The 27,579-nt window shown below is 33.6% G+C and overlaps 1 protein-coding gene and 1 pseudogene across 2 annotated transcripts in view; both read right to left on the reverse strand.

Annotated features, from left to right (window-relative positions):
• Positions 1–802: 802 nt before the first annotated feature.
• Dph5 (diphthamide biosynthesis 5) overlaps positions 803–27,579 on the reverse strand; it is a 32,994-nt gene continuing 6,217 nt past the window's right edge. For both annotated transcript variants that reach the window (XM_046452333.2, XM_046452332.2), the window contains exons 3-8: positions 27,205–27,329; positions 20,303–20,411; positions 11,577–11,697; positions 5,988–6,027; positions 2,848–2,951; positions 803–1,452 (exon numbers count right to left, since the gene is read on the reverse strand). In XM_046452333.2, the coding sequence (XP_046308289.1) occupies positions 1,229–1,452; positions 2,848–2,951; positions 5,988–6,027; positions 11,577–11,697; positions 20,303–20,411; positions 27,205–27,329 (723 nt within the window). In that variant the 3' untranslated portion in view covers positions 803–1,228. The remainder of the gene's footprint in view (positions 1,453–2,847; positions 2,952–5,987; positions 6,028–11,576; positions 11,698–20,302; positions 20,412–27,204; positions 27,330–27,579) is intronic.
• On the reverse strand, positions 2,962–5,981 carry LOC131424464 (2-iminobutanoate/2-iminopropanoate deaminase-like; annotated as a pseudogene).

The raw sequence follows: 27,579 nt of genomic DNA on the forward strand, positions 1-27,579 counted from the left end.
GAGAAAATAATATAGAACTGGTACTTACAGGTCCTCAGCTCTCTCCCCTTTTATGTCCACAGACAGAAAAATGGGATGTATCACATACATAAAAATCTTTTATCCCCAATAAGTAAAAATAATTTCTTGCTAATCGATAAGATCATGAAACTGGGGAATTTTTGTTCAACTTTCAATGAACCTACTAAGCAAAGAGATCAAATTGATTAGGCCATGGAAATACTCAAAACTAGACTAAGTGAACTAGCATGTAACAAAGCTATTTCTATTCTGAACTGACCAAAGTATAAAACTTTATGGTCGTGAAGTACAATAAATGAGAGTTATCTAGAACCAGTAAGAAGAATGTGACTACCTGCATAAATATGAAGGCATCTTTACTAAATTAAGTGCTATGATGGATTTTGACCAATCTCTTGTTGTCTTCAAATCTGAATTCTTAAAAATTTTATTTTGTAGTCAGCAAGTTTTCCATCTGTCTGCTTGGGTGTGAAAGAGTCTATTTAAAATCAAACAGCAACTGTACATGGTTGGCTGAACATTTATAATTCAACAATTATATAACTTCCAAAATACAGAACGAGTCACATAATTAAGATGTCAACTAACCAAGACACCCTGTTCAGAAAGCAGTCATTGTATACCATGTGCTCAGTTGAGCTCTGAGTAGGTTGCTGGGTGGACAGCTATTCCTTCCACCGTTGTTTATAAGTCCCGATACCAGGCGCTGTCAGGATTAACTCATCTTACAGTCAGGACAGCTGACTTTTTTATGAAAAAAAGAAAATCAATATGCGAAGTGTTTGTTACCAGTTCTTTTATTTGCTTTACTTTCCACTCCTACATTTCTTACCCTTTAAAACTAGGATTCAAGTGATTCACCTTCCACCTACCTCTAAGTTATACTCTGCACCAACTACCTTATATTACTGCTCTCAAAAACAAAATCCGCTTTTAAAATGATTCTATGGATGTCAATTTACAAGTTTTCCAGCTTAACTTGCTCCATGTGTGTACATCTTGAAAAGCTGAAAAAATAGCAACAACTGATGATAACATGGGGAAAAACTTACTGCCACAGGAAATCAAGCATTGTTGGTTTTTTTCTTCTTGCTTATTTGTTTCATATTTACTAGTTAAAACAAAAGACCTGCTTAATTTGTTATACAAAGATGTGTATATCCATATCTAACTGAAATTAATGTGCCAGAGTAGAAAATGTCCATGTTCAGAGTCCATCGATGCTTTGGGATTCTGAGGTATTTTCTGGTATGGAAAACAGACTTAGCATCTCCATCTCAAGTGGATGCAAACTGCCTCCTGTGATAACCAAGGAATGCAATGGTTCTCCCAAGTCCACAGTACACATCTGTTGTAAAGTGCCTGCTACTATTTTTTGGTCTTCAGCTCCAACCCTGGCTAAGCCAACACAGAGTGTCTCCTCTGTGATTGCTATTTAAAAAAAAAAAAAATACTGACATTTAATTCAGTAAATACATCATCCTGTTCAATATGCAAAAATATTAATACAACAAGTACATTTAAAGAAGCCCCCATTATCTTTAAATCACCTTAGCTATTCACTATAGATCAATTATTTTATTGAGAATTCCAAGGGATTACATAAGCTTACATTTTAAGGATTTAATAAACAGATGTATCTATTTTCCTTACAATTTCATAACATTTATCTTAAAACAGATTCTAAGTAAACATGTTTGTGACATACTTATACTTTCAATAAATTCTTGAGATAGATTAATATTAATCAAGATATACCAGAAAAACAATGGGATTATAAGAAAAATATATAGCTTTGTGTTTCTGGTTGGCCACCTCATTAGCTATGCAAACTTCAGTTTTCTCATTTTCAAAAATTTAATACCACCACTTTTAAATGGTAGTTGTGAAGGCTAAGACAATGGATATAAGAGTACTTAGTAAACTACAGAGTCCTTTACAAGTAATAGGCATTTTGGTATTATTTATGCTTTAAGTTCAGAATAACCAACTTGAGCGAATTTTAGTATCATTTACTATGATGCTACAGTTGAAGGGCTGACCTGTTACTGGTTTCATTGTTTAGTTGGGAAAATAGTCCTGATTGAACAGTGATCAAAATGGGGAAATGATTTATACCAGGAAAAGTAGACATGCAAAGAACTTGGCATGAAGTTATGAATGCAGAACATTCTTGCAAACTATGTTTCATGAATTTAGCAAGATTACTAATGAGAATAAAATATGCAATGTTACTCAAGAATTTCTTAATATTATCTTTTCTATCAGAGGACAAGTATTTAAAGACAGTATATGACAATATCCTTAATAAAGATTTACTGACAATACACATTTTATTCTATACTACCACTATATCAAGATATTAGGAATATAAAGATAAATTTTCTTTCTTTTTACCCTGAAAAAAAAAATTTCTGGTCTCAATGTTCAGAAGGAGTATAAGTCAAATAAAAATACTTTTACAGGACTGATCTCACCATTTATTAGAGCCAAAATCAAAGTTCTCTATTTTATCAAATTATTTATACATTAACATAATTATATCAAATCTGATTAGCTGGTGAAAAATCCTCACTTTCTGGAATTATGCTGATTTTACTATAAGAGCTCACTTATTTTTCTTTCATTAAAACTTAAAAGTCTGCGATATTCAGTTGAGGTTAGGAAAAAAGGACAAGAAATATAGTATAATGCAAAAACATTTACTCTTGCTTCAGTGGAGGAATATATATGTATGTACATCTGTGTCAGGCATTAAATTATAGACCTATTTCAATGAGCACCAGAGAAATAATAATACGAAGGCCCATACAGGGTCTTGAATACCTGGTTCTTCTCCTCGTAATCTTTGATTTTGAACAATTTCCAGAAGTTGCTGGGCTGCTTGGTTTACATGCATATACCGAGGAGGTTCATAAATCTTCCTGCCCCTATATGCACAAAATTAGAAGTCATTGTTCTTAGTCATGAAATTACACAATACGTTACTAATGCAATTACTTAAATCGTATAGCCTACATTCTGTCTGGAGTTTTCACTTGATACTCACTGGGTTTTTTTTTTTTTCCCCCCTTCTTTTGGCAGTACTGGGGATAAAAGCCAGAGGTGCTCCACCATTGAGCTACATGCCCAGCCCTTTTTTTCTTTTTGAGACAAGGTCTCACTAAGTTGCTGAGGCTGGTCTTCAACTTGCAACGCTCCTTCCTCAGCCTTTAAGTCCTGGGATTACAGGTATGTGCCACCTCACCTGGCTACTTGATAACGACTTTTAAGTACACAGTGGTGTTCAAGTTTTGTTAAGCTGTTTTACATTGCTCTATTTCAACTGTCCTCTGATCTCACTGAAATGATCACAGGAATCAATGTCTAAATCAATGTGTTCTTCATTTAAAGTGATGCCTCAGACAAAAATAATTTTTAAAAAGTTGTCAATGTGGCCTATTTTGTAGCTTAATCAGGTTCTATAGACTTTTAATTTTTTATTATTACTGTTTGTCATGCTGGGAATTGATTCTAGAGCCTGGCACATGCTAGGCATCTTTTTATTAACATGTTTAAACTACGTATTTCTTTTTTCGATTCTCCCCTAAGAAAACAAAAGGAGTAAAGATCTGAAAATCTTGGATATATGTCTCCTTTTGTATGTCTCAAAAGCCTACCAGGTTTACCTAATAATCATAGTAATCAAAAAGTTAGATGTTAGTGTTTTATGACTTTTTAAAGGGAAATCTGGTTGTCTATTTTATTAACATTATAAAAAAATATATAAAATATATAAAAATCTATAAAAATTTGGCCCACTTTCTTCTCTTTTACTTCTACCATTCAAGATTGAAAATTTACTTTACTCAGGTAAAGGCAGAATCACATGTCTAACATGAGAACTAAATATTTCACCCAATAAATTAATAGAATTTAACTGAATTAGGTTTGCTTTTTATTATTTTTCAGGAACAATAACTTATTTTTCCTACATGTTAATTCCCCTGTACTTTTATTTACTTAAATGACTATATAATGATCATCTCTTCTCCCATATTCAGCAATGAGTGCACGTAAGTGTAATTTATAGCATCAGTAACTGGATTCATTATCTAATATTCAATTCATGTCAAATCCCTCTATCATATGGTATTTCCATGGTAATTTCAGATATTTTAGTCACATGTACATTTTCCAACATCAATTGTAAAAATCAAGATGTTAGGGCTGGGGATGTGGCTCAAGTGGTAGCGCGCTCGCCTGGCATGCGGGGGGCCCAGGTTCAATCCTCAGCACCACATACAAACAAAGATGTTGTGTCTGCCGATAACTAAAAAATAAATATTAAAAAAAAATTCTCTCTCTCTCTCTCTCTCTCTCTCTCTCTCTCCCTCTCTCTTTAAAAAAAAAAGATGTTAATTTAAAGACATGATGAGAATAACACTGCACATTTATAGAGTTGCTGTTGTGAGAAGTCCTTGGACAGCTACTGCTTCCATCTCAATGTGTATTCCATTAAAGCAGTAACGTGGTAAGCAGCTCTAGCGGGAAAATTACTCTTAAAATACTTATAGATTTATTGATAGTACTAAAGTCATATCAGCCAATCAAACAGTTGCTCTGAACACATTAGTGAAGTCACAGCCTACAGCTTTCACAGTTTCATCCATGTTTGTAAGAGCTTGTTTAGTTTCTACTGTTGTCCCTCCTGATACAAGCTGTCCACTAGAAAGGTCCATGTCTATCTGTCCACAGATGTAAATAGTCCTGTCCACTAACACTATTTGACTGTAGGGACCAATGGCCCCGGGGGGCTTTCATAATGCTGATCACCTTTCTCATCAGGGACAACATTTCTAGTCCTTCTCTTTCTCTGGGAGAAGAAATCCCTACACTACTAGTCTCTGCTTGATTCTTGCCCAAGAACCCGAAATTGTTTTGATTATTCTACTAGCTCACAAAACAATTCAAAGTCAGTGCTATTCAGTAGAAATACAATACAAGCCACAACATAATCTTGAATTTTCCAGTAGCAACAATAACAAAAGTTTAAAAAGGCAAAGTTAAGCTGGTCGTGGTGGTGCACACCTGTAATCCCAGCAGCCTCAGGATTACAAGTTCAAAGCTAGTCTCAGCAACTCAGCAAGACCTTTTCTTTAAATAAAATATAAAAAGGGGCTGGGGATGTGGCTCAGTGGTTAAGTGCCCCTGGGTTCAATCTCTGGCATGAAAAAAAAATGGCAAGGTTAATTTTAATAATATATTTAATTCAACTCAATATCTCCAAAATATATTTTAATATTTATTCACATATAAATTATTAAAAAGACTATTCATACTGAGTTTCTGAAATCTGGCATATACATACAGAACATCTTGGATGTTAATTTTCTTTGGAAATACTTGATCTGTATTTAAATTTCATAAAATTTATGGTCATATAGATTTATATAATGAAGTTGTTCCAAACAACTTACAAGTTTTCCAAAAAATGGAATATCCATTTTAAATTAATTAAATGAAAAATTCAGTTCCTCGGTCATACTAGCCACATTTTAAGTGCTCATGAGTCTTGTGTGGGTAGTGTCTACTATATTGGCTACCATCTCTAAGCAAACAAGAATATTCGCTATTAATATACAAATGAGGAAATAAGGTCTCAGAGACGAACATGTACTGCCCAAGAGCACAATACTCAGGAAAACTTGGAACTCAAACTCATGTTTTTTGATTCCCAGTGTGTTAATTCATCCCCCAAATGCTGATTTACTATTAGATGCTCACCACTGTTCTCAGAGTGAATCTATGAAACCTACTGCAATTTCCACTCTATCACACTGCTTACCATTTCATAAAAGTAATGTTTAGCTGTTATTTAAAAGCTGATTTTCAGTAATCTTTAGAACTCATATCATTTAAGTAGAACTTATTGACTAGTTGAAAGCATTAAAATATATGTAAGCATTCTCAGAATAAGAACTTACTTGATTAGATTTTCCAAAGACTGCTCCTTTACTTTGATGTCTGTTGGAAATGAAAAATAATTCTTTTAATTTTAATTAAGTATACTTTATCCAAAACCTTACTGTAAACTTTGATTAAGAGTCACCTAAATTTTGTGGAAACATTCTTCCCAAATGTTTCCAAAATGTTCATGTGAGAGTGTAAAGTCACTATGTCCAGTCATTTTCTTAAGGAAATCAGAGAACAGCTTGTGGTTGTGTAAAGGCCACTAGTTAGAAAACAAACATGAGCTTGGCACTCAGACCCTCCTGCAGGGATCCAATTTCCTACTGGAAAAGAAGACAAAGGAAAGAAGTAGAAAAGTGTTGGCATGTACACTACCTAACAGCTAATCAAAATCTTTGTTTTCATTTTTACTTGCTGGTAACTATATAGACTCAACTGAAAAGTCTTGTCATATTCCTATTCTGACCGATTTGTCAGGCACAAGAATTAATGGATGCAACTTAAAGAGAAAAAAGATTCTTCTCACATTTTTCAAAGAAACTTCTACGTTCTTATGAATGACAAGATATGTCATAATTATGAAGAAATACTTTAATACCAAGTACTCGTACTTTTAATGGCTTCGGAGCACTGTGTGTTAGAGACTGTCCCAGTACTGGGGCATCCAGGAACCTGCTCAGACATCACGCTGGCTCTCACGAAGCTTGACAGTCCACACATCACAAATATTTGATCGTTTACACTTTTAATCACTGATGGTTTAGATGAATTATTTGGTAAAAGGTGAAAAAGCAGAATCTTTTACATCCTCACAGGAACTCTGCACACACCAGCAAGAGCAACAGCTGCTTCCTGTTTTACATGCCAAAACAAATGGTTCAGCCAAAGTTTGTTTTTGTAAAAATAAATATAGTGCAACTGAGGAAGCTTTGATAGACTTCTACAACTTTCTTAAGTGAATATAAAAGTTTTTCTTATAAATAATACTAACAAATTTGCTTAAAAATTACAGGAATGATTAATCTCTATATGTAAGATTTAAATGTTCTTGAAACCAGTGGTGAAATATTTTTCACATTTAAAATATCATTATTTAATACTTCCACTTGCCTGGCACATATGGGAATGTTATTGAAAACATGCCCTCTAATACAATTAATGGTATAAGTTGACTTTAAGATTACTTTTCAGTGACATTTATAAGCTTTTGAAAAGTATAACACATTTATTAATTTATTCACCTTAAGCTTCAGAAATGTCATTTGACAATAAGATCATTCATATTTTCAATTTTTAAAAAATATTTTAATGATATGCTCTATAGAATCTGATTTTTATAATAAAGAGAGTTGAGGAGAATTTTTACAGGCAAATGCTTTTTAGTTGAACATAAGATTGTATCAGCAAATTAGTCTTTAGCCAATCAGGTATACTATTTTTTTCTTTGTCATCCCACAAGTCATAAATTTTCCTCTTTTCTTCTACTTGTTAGAATGTAAGAGATTCTCTTACTCATCTTAGTGCCAGGATTTAGTGACAGTGCTTAATGTGAAGCACCCAGGTGATACTTCATAAATGTTTACTGGATAAACTTACTTAGGTGGCTCTCCTACTGCCCACACTTTAAACAATATACATTGTAATTCTTTTTTTTTTTTTTTTTTTTAATCTTCAGAATTTCTCTATCTTTGGTCTTGGAACTATCTATACAATTAACACTATCTGGTTACATCATATGTATGGGTGTTGGACAAGGAAATTTTAAATTCTCTGTGGTTTCCTACGATGATTTATTTTCATGGTTTATTGGCTGACAGGAGGCATTCAATAAATACATACTAATTTAAATGATGAGAATGCCAGATGATTAAATGATGAGATCTATGGTTTGAGGATTTGGAATCATGACATCCTATACTTCATACCCTGTTCCTGCTTTTGTTAATGAAGCAAGGAAGATATATTGTTTAACCTTGTTTGTCTTTTCCCAGGAAAGCTAAGAAAAGAGACACCTCTTAGAAAGAGAATTCAAGGGCCAAAGTTCTTGTTTGTCCTTCCTGTCTCGCCATACAATAGAACTTAATTGCTTTTTAAACTTTCATGTGCATAACACATTAGTTCCAAGCTAGATTTCAAAACTCTGAGAGTAGAACTCATGTTTAATACTTCCCTAGTATTCCAAAAGAACCTGATTCCACATTGAGCATGGAAGTAGCGCTCAATAAATACCCTGTGATTTTCTTCTTTTTTACATTTTTTCTTATGTTTTTAAACAGAGAACATTGTTTATAGCACAGTAATATAAATATCCTTATAAGCTCATTTTCTACCTGCCTTTTCAAAGTTTTCCAAAAGATGTATCTTGCTGACTCTCCTTTCCCTCATCTTTAATGGACTTATGGGAAGAATAGAAAGTAGCCTAACTTTTAGATACTTTTCTCCCTGTTTTAAAAACTCTCAGTCTTAAGCTTTAGAAATGACATTTGACAATAAGATCGTTATTGTAAAGCACATATCCACTCTAGTATCTGAGCACCAATGAATCCTCATTTTTATTCCTCAATTAAATACACTTATATACTTGTATTTCTTCTTTTAATAAAATTCCTTTTAATAGCTGGAGACTGTCCTCCCCTGTCAGTCTACTCTGAGTTTCAACCCACTGATGGATATATCTAATTTTGGTGCGGGCCACACCAAACTAATAAGTGTATTACAGTGTTCTTGATAGTAAGGCTTAGGAAAAAGTAAAGACCAGCATCTTCTCATGGGAATCAAGGACAAAACTATACAGCTAATTAATTACTAATAAAAGCACTAAATCCAACTGGCAATAAACTAAAATTAGAAAATATATCAAACAGCTAATTGTGGGACAGAGACATAAGCCAGATAAATACTTATGGCCCAAACAAAATCTAGAATTAATTAGGTGTCAAAGTGAATAGAATAAAGGGAATGTAATCTGGCTAGAACTAAATGCACTAGAAAGAGTTAAACATTTTCTGTGTTAATGGGTAATAAGACAAAGTCTGAGAAAATAAACTAAAAAAAAACTTTAACCAATTAACTTCCATAAATATTTACTGAACAGCTGCACTGTGCCAGAATTTGAGGCATTTAAAGAGAATACTAAACAAGCAAAATCCCTGTTCTTATGAAGCAGGAAAGAAATCAACCCAAGTTAATAAAATAATTCAGATGGAAAGAGAGTCACTGAGAAGATACAGGGTGCAGCACATGGGATTAGATAAAATTTCACTCCAGGTCAGGAGCTGGCAGATTTCTGCAAAAGTCTGGAATACAATTATTTTAGGTTCTGAACATCATCAAGTCTCTGCTACAAGTACTCCTCAATGCCACTGTTGCACAAAAGTAGCCAGACAATGAACAGAAATGAATGTGTGTGACCATGTTCCAATAAAACTTTTTTCACAAAAAAAGGCAGCAGGCTAGAGCTGACACATAGGCACCAGTTTGCTAACTCCTGCTCTGGACATTAATTTCTAATTTGTACCCCACAGGAAATACCACCCATTATTGAAAGAGAGTTATAATCTTTTCTATTAAGACATATTTATTGAATTTGATAGTGATTATGTTGTACAAAAGTATATATTATTGAATAATGTTATAAAATGGACATGTTATGCCAATAAATGAAAAGTTTTTGCAAATGAAAATCTTTTCAATGTTTTGCATATCTGTATTATTATAGAGGATAAAATCATGGGTTCAGCCTCTGCCCTGAACACATACACCTGGGTGATTTCACAGTATCAACAAAACAGTATAATTAAAAGTGTGTTCTTAGGACTGATGCCATTATGTGAGCATTCTGTTACCAGTAATTGACAAAGCAACAAACGAAGAGTAACTGTTTACAAACACTTATCTAACACTGAAATAAAAGAATAGGAAGTAAAATATTTAAAACACACACACACACACAAAATACATACACAAAAACAAAACAAACAAACCCTTGTCCTTTATCAGAAATAGTTTGAGAAGTAATGCTTCAAACAATCCCATAAGGCAATAGGGATTTCTTCTATTCAATAAATATGAAGACAAAAGTTAAGGAATGTTCCATGATATTCTCTAGCCAGTAAGTGGAATAGTAAGTAGAAGCACTAGGATTTTATCTTCTGATTCTAACTAAGTATCATTTCAGGGGTCAAATATGTCAGTTAGTGTGCTCTGCTCATCAGCTAGAGAATAAAGCTTTAGTACTAGTGTTTCTGTAACACATGCTATTAGAATAGGGACTAACAAATCTGAGTCAGTACATTTTCAGGACCTCTATTGAGGAACATAGCCCATGTCCTATTGCTTCCATGATGTTGCTATACAGAGAAAGCAATCCTAGCTCTTTCTATACCAAACAGGAAATAGGATTTGGACAGGATGGTTCAGTGAAGAGAACAATAAATAGTAGACTATCTGGATTTTACCAGTTTTGCCACAAATTAGCTGCATGGCATTGGGGAAAATTATTTGCTGTTACCAGGTTTTAACTTGATCTGTAAAACAGGTTTCAGAGTCTCTTCTGGATTTATCATTGTGTAATTCTGAAAGCGTCAATACTATAAACTTCAAGAAACACTGTAGAAAGATGCAGGATATTTAATGGTAAGAATGAATATAAGTCTGCTGACTTGCAATAAGTTAACAAAAAGAAGACCTCGACGGACAAATAGGTAAGATACGGGAAAATTGGAGAGGATCCACAGGTCATAAGAGGTAACAGCATGAACTATTGTATATATGCAGGAATAGCCATGTGGTATATGGAGAAGACAGTGTTTCCCTGAGAGTACAAGAAGTGACACATACACATAAAATTGCTAAACTGTGTCCTTCTAACTTATAGTTAACTAACCACAGAACAGTTTTCACCATAACACAAAATCTAAATTAGATCAATCTAACAACTCCATACTGTGACGTTTTTGTATAGTTTTTTAAATTAGTGTATTATGGATACACATAAAGATGAAATTCACTGTGGCATATTCATATATGTAAATAGGAAAGTTTTGTCCTATTTATTCCACCTTCCCTCCTCCCTCCCCTCAAGCCCCTTCCTTTATTCCACTGATTTCTATTTTCATGGAACCCCCCTTCTCCCCAGACTTTCTCTTTCTTCCCCTTATTTTAGTCCTACTTCCATGTATAAGAGAAAACATTTGAACCCTTGACTTTCTGGGTCTGGTTTATTTCACTTAGGAAGAATCTCCAGTTCCATCCATTTATCAGCAAATGCCATAATTTCATTCTTCTTTATGGCTGAGTAAAACTCCATTGTGTATATACACCACGTTTTCTTTATCCATTCATCTGTTCATGGGCCCCTAGGTTGGTTACACAGCCTGGCTATTGTGAACTATCCTGCTATAAACACTGAGTGGGTGTATGGCTACAGTAAGCTGCTTTAAGATCTTTTTGATATATATCAAAGAATGGGATAGCTGGGTCATATGGTGCTTCCATTCCTAATTGGGAGTGGGGGGTCTCCATACTGCTTTCCAGAGTGACAATGCTAATTTCTAATCCCACCAACACCATATTATAACTTTAAGGAAACTCCAAACTCTTACCTAGTAAGCATAATGTGTGCATGCCATTCTGTCTGTTCTTTTTGACTTTGTCAAAAAAGCTTTCTGGTCTCCAAGTGTCTGTCCAAAAAACAATAGAAACTGTCTCGCCAAATTTATATAACTAGAAAAAATAAAAACATTAATTAATGATGAAACAATTCACTACTAATTCATAGAAAATTTAATCCCTTTATAACTAAAATAAAAAGTGAAAACCAGAGCTGGTAGTGTGCTTGCCTAGCAAGCCCAAGGCTCTGGATCCCCAGTAGCACAAAAATAAAAAATAAGTAAAATGAGACCCAGACTTGATAGGGTCAGAGATCAATCTGTCACAATAAAAAGCAAGAGAAGTTCTCTGGTGCACAGTAGCTGGTCTCTTTCTGATGTCCCTAGCAGTCCTACAGTCAGTATACGAACATTTAACCTATTCAAATTTAAATATGTAATCACTGAAAATATTGAAATATGAAGAGCCTACAGAGGAAAATAAGACTTTTTCAAAAGAAGTTTTATGAGGTTAATATTATTATTCTCATTTTATAGATGAGACCACCAAGACTCAGAAAGATCAACTGACTCATCTAAGATCACACAGCTAATTAATAACTAAAAAGAAATATTCAAACTTGGGTGTGAAAGAATGCTCCTTCCTATCATATTATCTCAATAAAATTCACAAATTGCATACAAACTCCAGTCATTGTTTAAGCTTATACATCTTTAGCTTAGCAAACTTTCCCTCACTATAAAGTTTAATGATCAAAGCCTTTTCTCAAATCTCACCCTTTCCACCCAAGTGACCCACTCTAATTCACCATCACTACAATCAAGCAGTTTGTTTCTGTGACCCAGTCTTGCTGGACCAGTTCACTTAAGTTGAGTCAAATTCCAAATCTTATGCTAAGAAAATCTATTTTTAAATTCTGGCTGTGTACCTTGTATGATGTAAGTCTGTATCTCTAAAGTAGGAAGAGTGATAAAACACTGTCCCTCCTACTCTTAGGGTTGGAAGGATCAAATAATATATAAAAAGTGTTACTCAAACAGTGGAGTGATATACTAATATTAGTTCTTATCTGGGCACTGTGAAAAGGAAGTTTATTTTCAAAGACTTGATGTATGGTAAAAATAACACTAAACTTGTTATGTGAAGATTTAGTTCTTCAATTTAAGCAATGCTTGAAGGCATTCATAACAGCAAGAAAGTACTGAACACTGATCATCACATCTAGTCCTGTCAGAAATTAACTGTGTGCCTGAAATAGCTCTGTGACTTCAGGAAGTCACTTAGCTTCTGTAAGCTTTGTGTTCTTCATCTGGAAATGAAGAAACTGGCCTAAAGCAGGGGTTAGTCATCCACTGCTTCCAGCAACCTAGGCTTCTCAGATTAGTTTCAGAGGCTGCTTCAAGAGCTAATGGGGAAGCAGATAGGAAGAAAGTCAGAGAAGGAGTGGGTATTTAGAGTTCTTCATCCATATTTCCTTAGAGAAGCTCAAAATTTCTCAGGCTTTATATTTTGAGGTCTCAAAATCTATAACCAACATTTATAACATGACTTCAAGTTCTATAGGGAAGGTTCATCATGTTGCTTATAGGCTACAGCCTCCAACTTACCTATCAAATAGGGGCTTTATTCCTCAAGTCCATTTGAAAACTGTCTAAACAAGGTATTCTCTCAGAGAAGTCATGGTATTCAGTAGCCGTTCTGTTTACATGGTAGTGTGCAGAGACACACATTATACTTAAGTATTCAGAGTCATGAATCTTTTCATCACATATAACAAAATTTTTCTGTGAAAAATGTATTTTGAGTTCCAATGTGGGATTTCTGGGATAAACTCATCCTGCACCAAGATCACAGGAATGGCCCTACACCTGTTCAAGTTTGACTGTTATTGTCTGACGAGAGGCAAATTTATCCAATATTTAATATAGGTCATCTAGTACATGTATTGGCTGACAAGTCAAATAGTCTCCCTGACCCTTGGGAGGAAACTTCCTATAAAATGAGTATAAATAACTATAAAATTAATAACTGAGATCTTATAGGTTAAATAACAGAAAGTATATAGTGTCTCACACTGTAAAGACTCAGTAAATGACACAGATTTAATGATGCAATAATGATAATATTTATGATATGAAGATGTTCTAAAACACAATGCCCTGATATAACCTAGCTCCATTCCTTGTTGGAGTGGGCTTATGATATTACTATATATTTGAGACTATAATTCTGATACAAATGACTTAATTCTGATATATTCAACTGTATACATTCTTTAAAAAAAAAGATTTTTCACCTCTCTGATCAAACTTTGAAACATTAGTTCATGCGAAACTTCAAGGGAAAACAAAGTTGAAGAAAATTCTATATAAATGCTTTAAATGGGCCATATGTTTTAAGAGACATAGAAATACAGTCATGGAAACAAATAACTAAATATTTCATTCAAAAAGAAAGTAAAAAGTCCTTTAAAAGAGAATTGAGATGCTAGTCACATAGAAACACTAACTGAAGCGTTTTGTGTAAAAGTGTCTTTGAATTGTCTGACTTGGAGGATTAAAGACAACCTCACAGAAGTACTACTTTCCAGGACCCTGATTTATAAACTATAACTACTTCTGTGGCTGTGGAGCAAACTTCTTCAATGAATCCTGGAACATTATGCAAACAGTTTCACCATTTAGATGTCAGTACCTCAAAGAACAGAAGGACCAGTTCTTTATGTTTCACAACCAGAGGGTTTACCAGTAAACTATAAAAAAGAAACTGGAGCAAAACCACAAAGAGAGGAGAATTGAAGTTGCAGAAGCCTAAATACTGAGTTGCTTTATAAACCTTTGTGCTGTGATCATTTTCTCCAAAATATTATTATTGCAAATCTAAATTTAAAGACTATAAAATCGGTTACTTTCTAAGAAACAGTTAATAGACATGGGCCCTTTACATTTAAACCTGGAGTAATTTAGAGAATGCAGTTTATCTAATTTGATATTGGATTATTTTATCTATTAAAGAAAAAAACAAGTACTACAAAAACCCTCAACTCAAGATCATCTACGTATTATGCATAAGGCACAATCTAGTTAGAGAAGACGCACAAGAAAAAAAATAATGGGCAGTAAATAATAAATATCAAATATGAGGCATAAGGATAATTTGAGTTCATTATTTTCCCCATTAGACAGCACTTGAAAGTAACTTCTGAAAAGACTGGGTATGAGCTGGACTTCAAAAGACAGAGTCGAGAATTTGAGCATGGGGGAAGAATGATATAATATGAACTAGGCAGCAGAACAGCATAAAGCAGTTGCCTAGAAATAACTAATATCCTTGACTGGCCTCTAATCTGTATCTCTAATTGCTGACATTCTGCAAAGTGCCAATTCCTATCCATTACAGCTATATAATTCATACAGAAACTGACCACTCAATTCATTCCCTATCAAGTTGCTTTGAGCCCAAACACCACTTACCTAAGGGACCCTAACAGTCTCCCAACTCATCTTATGGCCACTAATAATTTCTTCCTTTCAGAAATGTAAATCTTTGTAACACTTTATTTTATCATTAGGTTTTAATGCTTTTGTTATTTTGTATTACAAATAAAAATATTTTCTATTATTCTTTGTTTAAAAATCTGTTAAATCTACGAGGCTACACATGTGTGTCTTAAATCAAATCAGTTAAATCTAGGAAGGGTGAGGGAAAGCCAAACCAGCAGAATTGTCAAAACATGCACCACAAAACCACATAATAAAAAGTGGCTAGTTTTCTCTTCTACACAGAATACAGATTTGAGAGTTGTGCTGTTGTTGTTGCTTTTATCTCAAATGAATTTTGCTTAATACTGATTTTTGCTGACACTAAGATTATGAACCTGGCCAACATATAGAAACAGACTTAATGGTTGAGCCTGACTTCATAAACAGAGGAGCTATAAAATTTATATTCTCACATAAAGATGACAGAACTCATTTAAGAATAAATTTAAAAAATCACATTTAAAACACATAATTCCAAAGACAAGCTCTGACTTGGGTGGAGAGATAAACAAACAATTCAACTAATGAAATATTTGCTGCATACTGATTGTATGCATGCCACTATGATAAAGTGCAATGAAAGGTGTAAATATGAGAAATCAAAGAGTCCAATAATATGGCAAAAGCATAAGTAATTCAACATCTGGCCAGGGTGGTGGGACATTCCTGTAATCCCAGCAACTCAGGAGGCTGAGACAGGAGAAGCATACGGTCAAAGTCACCCTGTCTCAAATTAAAAAATAAAAAGGGCTGGGAAAGTAGTTTAATGGCAAAGTGTTCCTGGGATCAATCCTATTCCCCCAAAAGAAAGAAAGAAAGAAGAAAGTAAAAACAAAGTATTTACCAGAATTTTTTTTTTTAGAAGAATGGCACACTGGAACCAGTTTAAAGATAAAACTATGAACTGAAAAAGAATTGGTAAGGTGCTATTAAAATGATTAGAAACAGTAGTAAGTAGAAATTAAAAGGAAAAGAAAAAAAACTTTTAATATACCAGTGATTTAGCAGGTAGTCAAAGGAAGTTCTTATATGACTAAAGGAAAATAAACAGCTAGATGAGTTCTAAAGTTAGATAACCATGTGGAGCTCTATAGACTTAGTACCCACTTAAGTGTTTTTGTACTAACTGTCATCATTCCTACATTAGCCCTTGGGAAACAATGAAACCAACTCATGCTTTTGAAAACAAACAGCAAGAACTACAAGGTCAACAATGCTGATTATCACAATGAGTGTTGTGGTATGAAAAGAAGGAAATGAGTTGCTAGTTTTTGAAAGTGATATATATTTTTTTCAAAGCAGATTACATAAACAAAAGCACATATGGCAATACTCAAGGTCACTCATGCAACCACAAGAGAAAGTGGGAGCACTTCATAATGATGAGAAAATTACAACCATTTTTTATTGGCTATTGCCTCTTCTTTCCACCAAAACATAAACTCCTTAAATACAGAGTCTGTATAGGTCAAGTTTACCTTAATAAGCAAATTATAAGTAAATTAACTGTTGAATGAATGAATCGTTATTTATCTTAAAGATGTCTAACTTGGAAGCCTCTCATATAGTTTACATTTTATAAGAAAAACTTTCATTAGGAATATGGGATTTGTGGTAAGGAATTTTTAAATTACCTATTTATGGTACTAGAAATTGAACTCAAAGACCCCCAAGGATACTTTACTGCTGAGTTACATCCCCAGTACTTTTTAAAATTTTGAGACAGCATCTTGCTAAATTGAGGGTCTCACTAAATTGCTGAGGCTGGCCTCAAACTTGTAATCCTCACCCTCCCAAGTCACTGAGATTATAGAGGAATTTTATTTTTATAGCACGTCTGTAATATAGTATATAAAACTACATATATATATATATATATATATATATATATATATATGATTGTATGCATATACAAAAGTGTTAGTTATGCCAATACCAATCATCATAAATACTGATAAACAAGAATCTTTTGTTGAATAATAAACTGCAAATGTAATGAAAAATGATTTGATTCTAAACTCTCCATACTATTCCTTTAGAAAACAACAAATCAATAGAATAGCTCAAAAAGGATCGATAAACTGATAACTTAAAAGTCTGTTCCCATTCTTAGGTTAGGAATTTCATACTACTACTCTTGAACCTGAGGCAAAGATGATGGAAAGCATGAATTGTTCAGGTCTAGCACAGCACACAAAGTGGTACCTATGTTTAACAAACTAGATGTCTGTTTTTGAAATCATGGGAAAGCTCTTTCACAGAGATGACAGAATGCATTTTGAAAGTAGTATCTACTTCCCTTTTAAAATCTTAAGCAAGAGAGCATGACAAGGTAACCTGTAACATTTCTACATTTGGCAAGGGTATTTCTAGATACTGTAATTTATTTTTCCAATCCTGCCATGCTACAAGAAATATAATACAATTCTTTCCCTTTCTAAATTTTTTATTCATCTAGGTTATTGGTTTTCAGTGTAGTAGCTGTATCAGTAACTTCAGTATCACCTCAGCGTCTGTTAGAAATGTAACTTCTTATATCCCATCCCAGATTTACTGTATCAGAAAGTCTAAGGATAAGACTCAGTAATCTGCCTTACTAGACCTCTAGGTGACTCTGAGGAATACTAAAGTGTGAGAACCACTCATTAAGGCTATAATTTTTCTATAAATACTAGTGTAAATAGTAAAGAGAAAAAGGTCAGCTATGGTAAGGAAGGGAACTTTGCCAAAGTTCTTGCATATTGCAGGATATCAACTAACTACAGATCAAAAATATTTGGGGGAAAACTACTTCTGTATTTTTCTTGTCATTATTCCCTAAATAATGCAGCCTGCCAGCTATTAATACAGACTTACATCGTACCAGGTATTATAAGTAATCTAGAGATGATTTAAAATAACAGGAGGATGTGTGTAGCTACACATGTGAATACTACACCATTTCATATAAGGGACTTGAACATTCACAAATCTAGTATTTACAGGGATCTTGGAACCAAGACACGGAGGGACAACTTAAGTGATCTTATAAGGCATTTTACATTAAAAAAAAAAAGAAGAATCAATAACTGCCTTTTTTTTTTCTAGGACATTAATGATTTGAGTGGTACAAAATGTATATTGTCGCAGAAATTTCACCAGTCCACAGACAGAATCTAGAAAGGCACTTCCTGTTTTTCATACAAGTAAATCATTTCACATCCAGATTAGATAATAAAACCAAGATGAGGAGAAAATGATTTGTGGCTGCTTAGAGAAATCCTAAACACAACTATGAGGAAGCCAAATATTTTTAAAAACTAATATTGTAAACATGGATATAAACTTAGGGACTTATATGGAAACTTCCAATTCTCACAGTAAATTCTCTCAAATGCCTTCATCCATTCTAGACATGAGAACAACGGCTTCTCTACCAGTGTAGGAGATCAGAAGAAAAGGTCAATATTTTTGTTTGGTTTAATTTTTTTTAAATGCTTAAGAAAAGGAGAAAAAAATTTAAATAAAATGCTATGATAATTTAGAGCAGAACATGAAAGGGCTAGTTACCTTCCTAATTAAAATCAATGTTTTAAAAATGTTTCACTAGCTTAAGGTTTACACGTCTTTATCACATAGAAATTTATTTCCCTGTTTTTTCCATTCTTCCAGGAATTATCAACTCTTTTTTTTTTAATCAATTATCAACTCTTAAAAGATAGCATTGTCTAAATGGAAGAATACTGGATTAAGAATCAAAGAGTTTTAAACCTCTGCTACTACCTACCTGAATAAACTTGGGAATATCTTTTTGGAGTCATGTTCTCCAACCCTAGCATTCATTATAGCACTAACATTTTATATTTCTATGAAGAGCATTCACCTTGCTGCAACCCAGCAATGTTCCAAGATCTTAAACTGTAAAAAAAGACTTGAATTGATGAGGGTTTCTGAAGTATGCACTTTAGACAAAAGACAGCAAAATTCTGTGCCGATTTAAACATAATAACTAAGAGTAAGTGATGAACCATGTATACTTTTCTCTGGTTCTGCACAATTAATTAAGTCAACTAAACTGAACTATTGTTCTAGGAAATACAGTGTCCTCTACAGATACAAACATAGCACTAGGGTCTGATGCTAATGTATCTCCTTGTAAATATCTATCTTTAAATTATGCATTTCAAGAAGACACACTAGGGAATATATTATATCACAGAGTCTAAGATGCACATTTTTCTATTGTAATATTATCTGAAATTGGAACGTGTCTTAACAATCACTGAAGTCTTAAAACCACTGTTTGTCATGTAGAAGTCATAGTTGCTGAGGATTATGCATATGTGAGCATCAGAACACAAACATCAAAATTGGAAAACTTGAGGATTATGCATATGTGAACATCAGAACACAAACACCAAAATTGGAAAACTCATGTCAGCAGCTTAGAAAAAAATCTTAGAAAATAGTTGTGGAGCACTCTTTTAGCTGCTCAAAACGAAGATTGTTGGAGTCAAAAATAACTAACTTTACACATCAATAATTGCAAAGCTGGCTTAAAAGCCTAACATGATTGGCTTTTACCTTTTATGGATTCTTTTAAGAAATACAGCATCATACTACTATTTTTTTCTTTTTGTGGTACTAGGGATTCAATTCAGGTTCTTGTAAGTGCACCACCACTGAGCTATATCCCAGCCCTTTTTTATTTTATGATAGGGTCTCACAAAGTTGCTCCGGCTGGTCTTGAATTTACAATTCTCACTTTAGCCTCCCAAGTAGCTAGGATTACAGATATGCACCAGCTCACCCAGTAAAACAATGCTCTTGATGCTGCAGAAATAATAGATAAATATGGGTCTCGGCAATGATGATTAACTCATTTGAATGAATATAAAAAGGCTCTAGGATAACTTAAGCAACATAATTAGCTTATGTTTTCCTTTTAATATACATACAAGTTGGATATAAAATCAAAATTAGTCTCTAGCTAAATCTAGATGGCTATTCCAAGAAAAGAGAGAAAACGTAAGTTATAGGAAAATTTGCTATAAAAAAAACTTAATATATATTAAATAGTATGCTATCAAATAGTAGTATATCTTATAATTCATGAACAACTAAAATCTACTTGCAATTTTCAGAAAAATAAAACATTTTCAGTTAATTCCATTTTAAAACTGCCTTGACAGCATTACCTGTAAACCACAGCAGCCTACAGCATTCATGATGGAGGCATTATGTATAACACGATAAGGGATTCCCAACTTTGCTGCTCTCAGAATAAGATCACTATGTGTCGTAGCTCTGTAGTGAGAAATCAGTGGATTTGTATTAAAGTTAATGCTACTTACTTTTAAAACAGTAGAAGTATTCTATTTCATTAGTTCTAACTGATCAATCAGTAAACTTTTCTTTAAATTCTACTAGTTGTCTGCATATGTCTTATCTGATTTTTGTTTCTTTTTTTTTTTTTTTTTTTTTGGGTGGGGATCCATCCCAGGGTTTTAGGCATGCTAAGTAATAAGAACTCTACCACTGAGCTACATCCCCACATCTTATCTGGGCTTTTTAGCAACAAAATATAAGCTTATACACATCCTTCACAAGGCTGAACTACAAGTATAACACAAGCAGCTACTGAAAAAAATGGAAGTTTATTTGTCCATTGCAGAATTTAACTCTTTTATAGTAAATTCTTAAACTCTTTGATCCTATGGCCCCTTTAAAATCTTTTAATTTTTAGTTTTACATGTTTATGGAATACAATGAGACATTTCAATATTACACGTAAAGATCAAAGTAATTGGCACATCTATTACCTCAGACATTTTATTCTTTCATCCATTCATCTATTCATTTGCTCTGGGGATTGAAACCAGGGTATTCTACCACTGAGCTACACTAGCCCTTTTTATTTTTTTATTGTGAGACACACTAAGTTACCTGGGCTGGCCTCAAACTTGTGATCTTCCAACCTTAGCCTGCACCACCATACCCAACTGCTATATCTATGTATCTATCTATCTATCTATCTATCTATCTATCTATTTATTTATTTTGGAGGTACCAGGGATTGAACTCAGGGGCACTCGACCACTGAACCACATCCCCATCCCTATTTTATATTTTATTTAGAGACAGGGTCTCACTGAGTTGCTCAGTGCCTCGTTTTTGTTGAAGCTGGCTTTGAACTCATGATCCTCCTGCCTCAGTCTCCAAAGCCACTAGGATTACAGGTGTGTGCCACTGTGAACGGCTCATTATTTTTTAAGTCGAATTTTATAATTATACATAGTAGTTGGGTGTGCTTTATCATTTCTTTGTGTTGGGAATACTCAAAGTTTTCTCAACCAGCTATTTTGAAATACTCAAGTAACTGAATCTAACTATGCTATAAAATATAAGAAGCAATTCCTCCTATGCAATTGCATCCTGGTACCTATTAAACATCCTTTCTCCACTCCTCCACTACATACCCTTGCCAGGCTCTGTAAACCACTATTCTACTCTCTTACTTCTTTGAGATCAATTTTTTAGTTTTTACATAAGTGAAATCCTTTAAATTCTTAAAATTACAGTTTCAGAGTTTTAAACTGTAGCACAACTAGATCCAATTCTTTGTTTCTACTCTATTTTGAAGGGTTTGTTTCTGCATTTTAAAACATGAGGTAGAATATATGATTTGCATAGCTTGTCAGTCTCTCAGTTTTATATTACAGTTCTGTCTGACAGAATTCTGTTTGGGGTTTACATCAGTCTAGCAGTCATTTTATATATAACTGTTTTCAGTCTGGCTACTATTTATAATTGGTTTTCACGTATACGTATGTATGTATGTATGAATATTCTGCCTGTTGCCTTTCCTTTCCTGAGATAAATCTCATGACTAAAATTAGGTAGGTGGGGGTACAGAAAGATATACACAAATACAAATATGAATATTGTGAAATGTACCCCATCAGTTTAGAATAGTACTACTAAAGGCTTTGTTCCCTCTTGATAAAAATTCCAGGCCCTACTGGGGAAAGCAACATTAGCATGTTTGAGAAACTACTTATAAACTAGCAGAACCTTTCAACTGGTCAATGCATATCAAGCAGGAAGATCAAGGGCTTATCCCCCATGAGGCAGACAGATACTGATTAACACATACCCACCAGGGAAGCCTGTTTTCAATCACATGGATAAAATAAAAACAAGCATTAAAAAAAAGCATCAATCTGATTAACAGTAGCTTTAAAAAAAAACGCCAGTTGCAAATAATATTTTTAGTATCACCTTGATCAGAATCTTTTTACTTATATTAAAGAGAACTGAATGATTACGTTTTTTTAATTTTAGATGTGTTATTGGTGAGTTATTTAAGTAGATGAAAAACTGGTTTACAATTATATCTGTCACAAGTTCATTTGAAATGACTAGACCCGGCTGTGCAGAGTGGTACACTCCTGTAATCCCAGCAACTGTGGAGGCTGAGGCAGACAGATCACAAGTTTGAAGCTAGCCTCAGCAACTTAGCAAGACCTGTCTCAAAATTTAAAAAAATCAATGGTACATAAAAGTAACCAGTTTGAATATATAAGACTGAGTATGTTTTAAATTTTATTTATAATAATATGTTTGCAAATAAAGTATCACCATATTTGACATATGGGTGCTGTTGGTCCAAAAATATACTAGAACTTCAAATAACATTGTAAAAACTATGTTCTCATGAACTACTGGAAGCTCCATAATCTGGTATTGATCCTTCTGACAGATAATTTGATAGTGTGTGTTTTATGTGCTAGAAAATGTCCAAGTCCACATCTTTTTATTTTTTTGATCTTGAAACCTATTTGGGAGAATCTACCATAAAGGAAACAATCTAAAATGTGGAAAAGTAGGAGAGAACTAAGGGACTGTACATATCAATTTATATAACAACTTTACTGGAGGAAAAAAAATGGACTCCTGATAGTGCTGAAAATCACTAGAAAATTATTAGGCGCTAAACATTGTTCATGTGCATTACATAAAATGGAAATAATCAAATGGCCTACATTAGGGCACACAGGAGAAAAGTAAATAAAGGTGTATAAATTTACAGATATATTAAAATATAAAATAGAATAACAAAAAAAAAATCCATTATTAGATAGAGTTTGTTTAATAAAGACCCCATGCAACAACTCCATTAGGACATAATGCTTGAGACTATCATCTCTCACATGATTAAGTCAGATTTATTGATGTACTTCTTTAGAGTCATTTACATTCTTTATATGATTAATTTCCATATTCCTTTCAATAATCTGGATAAAAGGGTACAGATGAGAACTCCATCAACCTGCTTAATTATGACTTCTAATTATCTTCTTCAAAAGATTATGGAGATGGATAGTGATAGTGACAATGCTTGCATAACAATGTAAATGTACTTAATGCCACTGAACTGCATACTTTAAAAAATGGTTAAAATGGTAAATTTTGCTGTGTGTTCTCTCACAATTTTTAAAATATTTTAAAAAAGAATTTAAGATTAAACATCCTGAACAATCTTCATTTTCATGTTTTATTCAAGTAAATAGGAAGTGTTTAAACAAGGGACTTTTTTAAAATCATATATAAAAAAGAATTCCAGTGCCTTGTTGCATTACACATTTCTTTCCTGATATCTCCATTTAATCCATTGAAACTGTGATTCTTCAAGGCTTCATTTAATAACATATTCTGGATGTGGTGACACATGACTGCAGTCCCAATTAGTCAAGAGGCTAAGGAGGATCATCTGAGCCCAAGAATTTGAGACCAGCCCGGGCAACATAGTGAAACTCAATCTCTAAATTAATGATTAATTCAAGTCTGTTCATTTACATGGAATCCCCCTTCCACTTTCCTCCACCAGGCCTTTAAGCTCTACCTGTGAACCCTATCCAAAGCTAGCTCAAGTACCAACTCCCCCATAAAGTTAGCACTTTTGAACTCCAAACATCATGCCTCTAACTTCACACACAATTTTCTCTCCTCATCTTATATACAAACTCTCAGCAGTATATCAAAGTTCACCAGTCTTTCTATTTTGAAAGTCTTTTCTTGGCTTTTGTGACAACATATTTTCTTATTTTTCCTTCCCCTCTAGCTATAGCTAGACCATGAAATGTACAAGCTTCCTAGGGCTTGAATCTTGGTCCTTTGTTCTTCCCTTCTCTTCTAAAATGATTCTATCTATTCCTCTGGCTTTAAATACCATCTACATATGAATAACTTCAAAAGCCATATTCCCAGGATGACTCCTCTCCTGAGCTCCAGCAGCAGATAATCTAACAGTCTATCTGACATTTCAAATTTAAGATGTTTCTAGAACCAATTATTATCTGCCCCAATCCTATTGTCTACCACTTTTCATTATTTCAAGAACTGGCGCCATCAACTACTAAAGTATAAAGCTGGAATCCTCAAAGTCACATTTACTTCTTTTCTTTTCCCCATCTATCAGACCATCCTGACATTCTTCCTTTTAAATATGTCCTGCCTCCCTGAAATCCATTTCACCTAAACATTTAGTGTTCTTTCAATAATGTCAAACAGACTGTCCCTGCTAAAAATCTAAGTAAAATTCCTGGTCCCTTCAAAGCCTACCATGATCTGGCTGCTGCCTATATCTGTGACACTTTCACATATTCCTTTTTTTCCCCTCACTCACTATGCTATAGCCACCTTAGCCTTTCAATCCCATAAGTACAATTTTACTGTTTCCTCTGCTTAGGATATTCTTTCCTTCTATACCTTTTCATTCTTCAGATACTGTCTTTTCCATATAACCTTATATAAATAAGTCTATTATTTCTTTTTTCTCCCTTCATGGGCCTGCCAAAATTTATTTTTCTCTGATTATTGTCACTTCCCCCACTGAGATATAAATTCATGTCTTATCATCCAGCATGTTGGAGTTCATAAGATTGGTGTACAAAAGTCATTTGTTAACTGGATAAATGTCAGTTCAAGATATTTCTGGTTTTTCTCTGTTGACCTTAAGCAAAATATACCAAAATTATTCAATTAATATTTAATTAATGCCAACTCTATATCTAGTATTGTGAAGGAAGCTAATGAGATAAAAATATGAAGGACAGCCTACAAATATAAAAGAAGAGTAAATGCAGAGGTTATAAAAAAAGTGTGAGGTACTATATGAAATGAGTATGAATGATATATGCCATCAGTAGAGATATAACTTCATGTTGGAATAATAAGGGACTATAGCATGGAAAGCTGAGCTTCGAAAGATAAGTAGGTTTCTGATAGTCACAGGTGGTTCACAAGTCACTCAAGATGAAGGACCTTGAACAAAGGTATGAAGGTGACAAAGCATGATAACTGGGAAAAAGCAAACTGGTTAACATAAATGTGGGCTTCAAAAAGAATGGTAGGATATAGACGGAAGGGTAAGTTGGGCAGTGTTTTTAATATCTGGCTAATGATAGAGCTAATAAACTTCTTATTTATAAGAGACCTGGTGAGTTTCCAAATTATGGTTTTTACAAATATGGATTTTACTACAGTATGGGTAAGGAGTTTATACACAGACCAGCCAAAAGGTGTAAGGTGCATGAGGCTAGATTAGGTATAAGAGCGGCAGCCAGAGTAAAAAGGAATGAAAGAATAAGAAAAACTTGGTAAAACACAATTCAACAGCAATGCTTCTCAAATTCTCTATGGTGAAAGGCTAATTTGTTTTAGATTCCAAATTATTATGGAACAACAGTTTTGTAAAATGCAATAAAAATAAACTATTATAAAAACAAAACATGAAATGGAGTGATACCAAATATGAGCCCTCATTTTTTATTAATTCAGTAGACATAAAATTTGCTTTTTAGATAGCTACAAAAATTTCTAAATGCTTTCTCCCAATTTCTAGTCTTATCTCATTATGGACTAGAACACACAATCTGTGGTCTGGCATCAGTCTGCAAAGCTCACTTCTAGTAGTGTTTTTACTGTGCAATGGACATTGTCAGTGATTGGATGCCAATAAAGTCAAAAGCTACTGAGTTTGCTCAACTAGGTGACTGTAAGAATTGTAGTCAAGTTGGGAAGTTTAGTGAGAGATTTGCGTACAGAAACTCAGGTTTTATGCAGAAGGAGTCAATGTTTAGTGAAAAAATTCTGTAAGAATTAGAAGCTATTTTTCTCTATGGGATTTTTCATTTTCCCATCCTATGGTTAAAAAAAAAAAAGAAGATAGGTACTATTAATTTTGAGAAAGCCTTAAGTTTAAGAAAACAATGTCAGAGGTTAAAACAAACTATTTAAATATTTTAAAATGTGTGATTATCCAAAGTTATTCCAATTAAGTTTAATAACGCTGCAGAGTATAGCCCATCACACTGATATAAATTACTTTCTTTTTGGCAGACACATACACATGTAACTCCATTGTTGTAAGAAACATTCTTGATGGTGGGCTCACAGTGATTTAATTGTCCTTATGTTCCTTAAATCTGTGACATAAATCTTGGGTCACCAGCTGGAGACAAAAACTATTGTATTTGGCTTGACATCAGAGATTGATGATGCTTGACTAGACAAGTAAAAGCACATCTTCTTGGTAATGAGGAAGAACAAGGCTCCCAATGGATATAAGAAATTGAAATCAGAAGCTTGAAAAATTATAAATTCAAGACACGTAAATGACAGTAGTATAATCAAATATTACATAATTTAAAAAGAAAAAAAAGCCTAAAACAAAGGAAGCCAAAGATGATTGTAATTATCTGCAGCAAATGGCAGACATGACTCTGGAGAATATAATAACATATTTAATAATGATACACTAGTTAAGGCTTTGATAGCCTACATCATCTTCTAAAGAAGAAAATCAAAGATACAAATTTTATAGTTGACATTTTTATAATGTTGTGATACTTATGATGGGTATCTTTTTACAAAGTGGATTTCCCTCATTAATCTCAAAAGATAATGAAATTTTAAACTATAAATTTTAGATAGAGCTTAGATAAACAACAGACTTTTATCTGGCAGGTAAGTTTTAAATGTAATAGAATAATTATTACTGATTAACAAGTAACTCAAAACGTCTGCTTAAACTTACCCAAATGGATCACCAACCACAAGGAATGCAACATCACTGACATCAGCATCCTTTAAAATATTATCTGCTTCTTGTTCCACTTCTTCTCTATCAGCAAGAATCAATTTTCTTCCATAAAAGTCTTCCTATAGATTTAAGCCCAATTTAAAAATGAAGGAAAGCAGGTGACCATTCTCCACCACCACCCCCCACACATAAAACAACAACAATAAAAACAATTGTTGTATTTGGGGCTGGTGTGAATCTTGGAAACTATCCAAACACAGATCATTGGATACAACTCATCAATGAGCTGGCACACTATACTATGTTGCAATTAAACTGTCTTTGAGGCTATCTTAATATCCCAGGAGGAAGCAGACCTCTAACATCTGA

Source organism: Marmota monax, unplaced genomic scaffold, assembly GCF_021218885.2.
Source record: "Marmota monax isolate L192 unplaced genomic scaffold, Marmota_monax_Labrador192_F-V1.1 WCK01_AAM20220418_F8-fsc00244, whole genome shotgun sequence".
Lineage (NCBI taxonomy): Eukaryota > Metazoa > Chordata > Mammalia > Rodentia > Sciuridae > Marmota > Marmota monax.